The sequence below is a fragment of the Periplaneta americana genome, chromosome 8 (genome assembly GCF_040183065.1).
Source record: "Periplaneta americana isolate PAMFEO1 chromosome 8, P.americana_PAMFEO1_priV1, whole genome shotgun sequence".
Classification (NCBI taxonomy): Eukaryota; Metazoa; Arthropoda; class Insecta; order Blattodea; family Blattidae; genus Periplaneta; species Periplaneta americana.
The window spans coordinates 38,125,721-38,133,822 of NC_091124.1; the positions used below are offsets into that span (position 1 = coordinate 38,125,721).

At 40.3% G+C, this 8,102-nt stretch overlaps 1 protein-coding gene across 1 annotated transcript; it reads right to left on the reverse strand.

Annotated features, from left to right (window-relative positions):
• Window positions 1-1,948: 1,948 nt before the first annotated feature.
• Window positions 1,949-7,725, reverse strand: vvl (ventral veins lacking). The gene has a single exon (XM_069832745.1). It carries the CDS (start codon window positions 7,449-7,451, stop codon window positions 6,060-6,062), a length of 1,392 nt encoding a protein of 463 aa, XP_069688846.1. The 5' UTR covers window positions 7,452-7,725; the 3' UTR covers window positions 1,949-6,059.
• Window positions 7,726-8,102: the final 377 nt, after the last annotated feature.

Here is an 8,102-nt window from a genome sequence, read left to right on the forward strand (position 1 = left end):
AGAAAAACACAAACTATAAATACACATAACGAATTAAAACTCATATATTATGTATTAATGTGTTATGAATAAGTAGCATTACTAAGTTATTTTACGTACTAGCAAATCAATATCATTTGTGTTAATTATATTATGTTCAATAAATGCTATGATATAACATTTAATTTAGTAGCAATTTTCTTTTAAGATATTGGCCTATTCAAGCCAACAATTTAAAAGCGTTTATTCTTAAATAAAAGAGAATAAATACGTTCTTTCAAATTTGTAAGAGAATATTTTCATGAGAATATTAAAATTAAATGTTTTTTCAATTTCGTAAATGAACAGGCTAAGATTTATTCTACTTTGGCCTACTCAAAATTAAATTCAGGCATATTACTCATCGAAGAATGCTTGTGTGTAGATCTGTGCACACACACAAATACATACACACAAACATACAAGAATTTCCGTTAAATGAAAAATCGAAAATTAAATAATCAGATAATTTTAAGTAGTAATTAACCTATCTACTCTTATTTTCATATTGTTAATCCCGAAAATGTCGATCTTACTTTACGACTAAAGTTCCGTTGATTACACAACACTATGACGATTTGATGGAATCTAAAGAGACATATAAAAGTTAGAATATAAAATTATTATGGAACCTTTTCTCCTTCTTATTTTGTATTACCCATTTATTTATTTTTCATAGAAAATAGAAGTAAAGTAACAGATCTAAATGTATAGCAGTTATTCATTCTATACATATTCAATGATCGCTGTAATACTTTCAAAGGGTTTCCAGGCTATAAAATGTGTAACGTATTGAGTAAGTGTGTTGAATAATCATCAGTGTGTTTTCATTACTCTTTAAGATGTGTGAACTTAATAATTGTGTGAGAATGTAACAATAGCACAATACATTTAACATTGCCGTATGGTGGAAATCTTCCTTTCTGATAAACAAACATTTAAATGCAAGTTTATAAAACTCTATGAACTCTAAGAATCTAAATAAATAAATACCAACTAAAATTTTCCTTGAAGTTATAGATCCGGAACTTAGTTTTAATAGGCTAAATTTATTTTAGAGATAAATAAGTAGTAACTAATTATATATAGGCTAACACGTAACGATGAACGTAAGTTATTTGTGAATGTTATTAATAGGCCTACATCAAAGAAAGCGATGAAACACGCTTTAAATATGCAATATTGTGTACAACAATCGTTTCGTATTTGTTTTTAACATCCGAAAATTAATTTTAATAAAGCCTATCACAGATATGTAAACAGATTGCTCTGTGTAACATTTCTGAACACATTTATAAATATTATTTAATGATTCATAAACAGAGAAACAAATGAAGTACGATTGAAATGTTTAATATTGTTGTATATAACATAATAGTTTCGTATTTGTTTTCCCTTCGCATTTGTATGGTTATACGTTTAAAACACGGACACTATACAATTCCTATCGATGCTAAGGTTAACAGAAAGAGCTCAAAAAATTCATTACATACATCGCGCGCACTAATGGAAAGAGGCATCGTGAGATGTTCCGGATAAAAGAATTCTAATAAGACGAAATCAAATTACACGAAATATCGATTACAGCACCACCTACTACGAAAATATAGAATTAGTCAAAAAGATAAACAAATAACAGAAGAACTTACATTCAAAAAGGAAATACAAAAATAAAGTAAAGAGTAGACAATTGAAAGTAGACAAAATTAGTGCTTTCAACTTATAAAAATATTTATACGTCAATTCAGAGGATGTCTGAAGACATATCCACTTCGTTCAACATTCCTAATGTTGACTGCACTTGAATTGAACGATGTTGTCACCCACTTATTTTGTATGAATTGGGATTATATCTTATCTAACTGTGACAAAGGCAAGGATGGTGTGTCGGTCGGAATTCTCTTAAAATAAGAAATGAAGAAAGTCATGGTACTTTCATATGACAAAAAACACATGTCATTTATTTATGTAGTTGATTTGCTTTGAAATGTCAGTATACAATGAAGAAGTTGACGGGCTACGTACAGAAGTTATATAGGTATAGGCTATTCTTAACAGCTTGAGATGCATTCTCTTTCAATTCTTCCATTTAAAACAAACACAATAAAACTAAACTAAATCAACAATATGACTTAAAGATCACAATGATTGGTGAGAATGGATCCCATATTCCAAATATTTAAGTTTTTTTTCAGTTGTTTTCAACATACATTCCCCTGGTTGTAGACGTGGGAAGTAACAAAAGAAAAACAGAATGCGTACTTGTACGTAATTGTTATGTACATTCACAAAATTATTCTCATTTTGAATAGTTTTAATATCATTATTTTAAAACAACCCACGTGAAATATAATTAATTAATTTAACTAGGCTACAAATATAATTTTATTACCGAAAATAAAAATCTAACCTCGCCAGACAATGACGGATTTTGGAATCAAACATAGCCTATAGGTTTAAAATTGTGTCAACTGATAAAGAATGTAGAAAAACAAACGAAAGCTGAAATGCAATGCAAACGGTTATAATATGAAATAACTTCAAGAATTGATCTCTAAAGGAGCTCAGTTGAGCTAAGAGAATAATATAAACATGTCAAATTCTGGTTTGTTAGTCAGGAAATGTTCAAAATAAAGTAATTTATAGAAATTTTAACTTATGAATTGTCATAATCTAATTACGAAAGCCAAGTACCTATTTATATAGCTTGAAATGTCCGATAATGATAATAGTTTAGGCGTTTTTGAACACGTTATGAAAAATTGCCATTCATTAAACTTTGATATTTAAATAATCTAATCCAAATTATGGGCTTTTATGCTTAACAACTGTTATTAATCTAAAACATCTCCTTGCTCCTTGTTGTAATAATAATCACTGCGTTTGCAGAAGAGTAACTTACGAAAACATGAGCTTCATGTCTAAAAAATCAAAATTATAGGCCTACATCGGTTTTAGAGTCATTTTAAAGTTTCAGGAGAAGTAAAATTTATAAACTCTATGACGATAACAAGTCCAAAAATTTATTTGACCCCTAACTCCGCCATTGTGTGGCTTTTAGTATCGGAATTAGAATTAAATTTACAAGCAAAGAATTCAATTATTTTCAAGTAATTAGTTAACACGTTTATTCAGTGATTTTAATGACTGTAGCCTATGAAACATTCTCGCAACTGAGGGAATGTTACAAAATCGATATTGCAACTTTCTGAATGTACTAAATAGTACGATACACCACAATCTTGTTTACATATAAGTTTTATCGGTTTTAGTGTTATAATACAGAGTACAAATCACACACGTTTCTCCTCTAGCTTTGAGAGAGCATGTGAGGTGTAGCGATCCGACCTGGTTACAATATTGATCCTGGCTTCAAGGCAGACTTGCGGTCTTGCAAGACCGATAATGCCTTAAAATGCACAGCTGCAATTCATTTTTAAAAAGATTTTGCCGAGAGATTGTTATTAAATTTGAATATTATATTAGATTAAAATTTTCAAAACAAGGAAACATGAGTTTTCAAAATGGGATCCATATATCCGTGAATGAACAATACAAAATTTACGGTTATTAAAACATAACAAAAAAAAAGTGACTGCTACATCCGAATTTCGTAGGAGTTGTTTTAACATACAAACAAAAGACCTATTACAAGTAGTATCCACACTTTATTCATCCATATTGGCACAATATAACTCTTCGTAGTTATATGGAAATCATCTAGATTCCTTTGCAAAAATTTTCTCACTTCTTTTAAAATGAACGCTCACAACATTAAATTATTACAGTTACTGGCTCCATAGTTTGAAATGTCCATTTCAACAAGAAAAAACATATCCCATTTTTTTTCCTAAAAAAGAATATGGAACTTAGGCATAAGAAAACTACACAACAGCTAGTGGAAAGTTTTCAGTAAGAATTTGAACATTTCGATTGCATTTACCTCACTGGAAGTTATGTTATTAGGTTACAAAAAATAACGTGTTTCCAAATTCAATTTTAAGACCCCGGTTAATAATTAATACATTTTTGACTCGTTTAGGAACAAAAGACAATCGATTTTGAAAGTGAAGTTACAGGTTCTGAAAGAAATGATGTAATTTTGTTTACACCTATCTAAAAAATATTACGACCGAAATTGTCTTCAAGTGCAAATATCATGTTATATAGATCTATAGGCAAAATATCTTGGGTCAGGAAGGGAAGTTTCTATTGCAAGTTATATCCTCAAACATTGAAACAGATTGTGTTGTTACCCACCTAAAGGTTTTGTATTTTTTTTTAAACATTCTGCATCGTAAAAAATACTTCTCATGTTATCATTACTTTATTAATTACGAAATGAAAAAAAAAATCTGCATTTATGTGCAAAGAGGACACTATTGTAATACGTACGTATATATACTCTTTCTGAAAAAATCGTTATCTTGTTTTCATTTTTATGTTTTTTATATTTTGGTTCCATGTTTTACTGTTTCTCTCAAAGAGTTTTTTATTCCTGGAGAAGCACTAATAACAACACACGGATGATCCGAATGAAATAGAAATCTATCACTCGTCTATTTCATTTACATTTTTTGTTTATTCCTCTTTTGTTTACCCTTTATCTGTGTTTTTTTATCACTGGATCCATCCTACCTTAATTTTCTGCGGGGGTGAGCACGGGTGTTACCGTGTTGGATGAAGAAGGGGTGGACATGTCGGGAAGTCTTTGTTGACGTCGTGGAAAGCCGCATTCTTTCACGTGTGGTGTTCCCCGCTGGTCACTCGTTGCTGAAGTCGGCGGCAGCTAGGTGTATCAATCCTCGGCCATGGACTGCAGCGCTGGCCGGTGAGGATATACCTGGACATCCCGGTACCTCTCCAACACAGTGTCTCCTCTCGAAGCTCCCCAACAGTCAGTTGTTCCAGAGTTGCAGGAAAAATAAATGCCCGTTATTATATTCTCTCTCTTCGTGTGATTTCCAAATTTGGATTAGCTCGTTTGGAGAGAATAGTTTTTTTTAAAGCTCGATGTCTCTGTCCGTAGGTCCAATTCCATTCCCGATTGCCTTGCTTTGTGCTCTTCTTCTGAACTGCCATATCCGTTATCGAAAAGCTTTCTCTTGACTATATAAAGAACGTAACTTCACACACTCCGTCATTATTTCTCTAGTTTCAGAAAGACATTCGTTCCACACACGTACAATTATAATATATAATTAATATAATAAATATATACAAATTTCTTATTTTTAGTTAGCTCTTCTTTTTTTTTTAATGTTGTATTGTTTATCGAACTTTCGTATGAAATGTACATTTGAAAATCCCCCAATTCAAGGATGCCGCGTATCAATTCTGCATCACCATAAATGTAGGTTGAGATTTTCTTTTTTTAAAAATGTCTAATCCGCCAGTTTGTGTTCTATTTATTATACAGTTACAACTATGATAGTAAATACACAATCATTGCTTTCTTTTTAATGTATTTCTGTACTACAAATCATTGCAGCAGGTGGTTCAGGTCTGTCCCGATAGTGACTTGCATTCATTTGTTATCTTATTTACAAATTTGAATTACGAACGTAGAGGAAACACTTCTATACAGACTGTCTTTATATAAACACTGTTTGTGAGTGTTCCTTCGCACTATTTACCTCAATATGTACAAATGTTATATAAAATGGTCTCACTTTGTAGTACTTATCCGGCGAGCCGCCCTCACTCCAGAAACTATTGTTGATAGCGTTCTACTTCAAAGTGTGTGTGTGTGTTGCGGTAGCACTCAAATGATTCATCTTTATGTAACAGCAGAAAGGGAGATGTAGGGGTAAAAAAAGATCTTTGCATAATTATGTACTTTGTAGTCGTCCAATGATGAATTCTAATATGGCCGCCGTCTGCATAGTAATTAATTGATTAATTATGCAACACAAATCACAAAACCTCATCGTCTTCGGCTTGTTTGTTTGTTTATATAATTTTTCGAAACTATTCCGGACGGGGTTGCGACATGTGGAGGAGTGGGAAGGCCCCGGACGCGTCCTCACTTACACCAAATGCTAGTGCGCTGCCAGGGACTGGTGCGGAGGCATGGACTGAGGGGACAGCATCGGCGGGCTATGGGAATGAGAGTGCTGCCCCATGGGCGAGCCGTGCATGTCCTGGTGGTGGTACCCTTGGTGCAGTCCGTGCGGGGGTCCTCCCTGCATGCCCTGGGGCGCACCCTCCAGCATACCGTCCGGTCCCCCCAGAGTGTTCGGCGGCGTCATCCGCTTTTCCTTCTGCCGCCTATTACAGAACCACACCCTCACAACCTCCTTCTCCAACTGCAAACTGTCCGCTAACGCCGTGATCTCCTGCGCCGAGGGCTTGGGCTGCTTGTGGAAGTGCTGCTCCAGGGCGCCCTTCACGGAGACCTCGATGCTGGTCCTCTTTTTCCGTTTCCTGCCCTGCGCCGCGATCTTGTCGATGCTGGTCGGCGACCCCGTCGTGGAGTCCGCCTCCTCCAGCCACTTCTGCAGCAGCGGCTTCAGCTTGCACATGTTCTTGAAGCTGAGCTGCAGGGCCTCGAACCTGCAGATGGTGGTCTGCGAGAACACGTTGCCGTACAGCGTGCCCAGGGCCAGCCCCACGTCGGCCTGCGTGAAGCCCAGCTTGATGCGGCGCTGCTTGAACTGCTTGGCGAACGCCTCCAGGTCGTCGGACGTCGGCGTGTCCTCCTCGCCGCCCGAGGGGTCTCCGCGGCCGTCGCCGTGCGGGTGCTGCTGGTGGTGGTGCAGGGGGGACGGGCTGTGGTTCATGTCCCGCAGCGAGTGGTGCAGCTGCGGACTCGCCTGGTGGTGGTGGTGCGCCAGCATGCCGTTCATGGCGGCGTACGCGGCGACGGGGCTGGCGTGGTGCTGCAGCGGCGAGCCGGCGCCGCTCGTGGACGACGTCGGGATGTAGTGGCCCGTGGACACCACCGGCGCGTGCCACGAGTGGGGCGACGCCATGCCGCCCCCGGCCTGCTGGTGCGACGGCGGCGCCCGGGGGTGGTGCATGCCCGACACGTCGCCGGGCGGCTTGATGTCCACCGCCGCCGTCTGGTGCGGGTGGTGGTGGTGCGTGTGGTGCGCGTGCATGCCGGCCATGGAGGCGGCCCACGGGTCGGCGCCGGACCCGGGCGGCAGGCTCACCCACGGGTTGTGCGTCGCCGACAACGACACCGGATGGCCGTTGGGCGACGGCGAGGAAGGAACTTGGTGGTGATGGTGGTGGTGGTGGTGGTGCTGCGCGGGCGGCATGTACTTCATCTCCGTGTTCGTCGCGTCGGCGGCGGACCGCGGCGAAGATGTGTGATACCCGCCGACTGCCGCGTTCACAATGTTCATGCCGACCACGCTGCCTGCAGAACTACCGTCCAACTCGGCAGAGATTCCCGTACTAGCGGGCATATAAGTTGTCGTAGCCATTTACTGCTGCTCCCTAATAATAATAAAAAGGAACACACACACAGAACAAAAAAAAACAACACTTTTCTAGGAGTTACCCCCTTTTTCCACAAGTCCACAAGGAGGGGGTGCCTTTACTCCGCGCGCGGGCGCCAGCCTGTTCGACTTGTAAAAACACCGGGACACACACACACATCCACCACAACGCGGAGCGACAGAGACAGACAACGCTGCCCCAAACTCATGCGTTATGCATGCGGTACAACGCACTACGGCTCACAAACTGATGTCTAGAGCCGCGGCGGACCGGGTCCCGGGACCGTGCCGCCCCCCCCCGCGCGACACCTCGCTCCGTCTCGCTCCCTCCCGCTGCCGATCCGCTCCCTCTCTCTCGTCCCCCCCACCGGCCGCCGCCGCCCGCCCCTCCAACTGCGCCGCGATTGGTCGCGGCCGCGTCCGTGTGGCAGTGGCTCTCACACCAGGAGCCGCGTGACGTCACGGCGAGGGCGGCGCGCCATTGGCCGCGGCGAGCTCCGCCCTCCCTGCCAGCTGGCATGGACGATCTGAGAGGAACAATGGCACAAATCGCGAGAGGGGAGAGGAGAGACGGGCGGACGCGTGAGAGCCAGCAGTAGCTAGACAACGGCTCGCGCGGGACGTTTGTTTATGTAT

What these genes read in the sequence shown, in the direction of transcription:
- vvl (XM_069832745.1), bottom strand. Translation starts at nt 7,451, where the DNA reads ATGGCTACGACAACTTATATGCCCGCTAGTACGGGAATCTCTGCCGAG.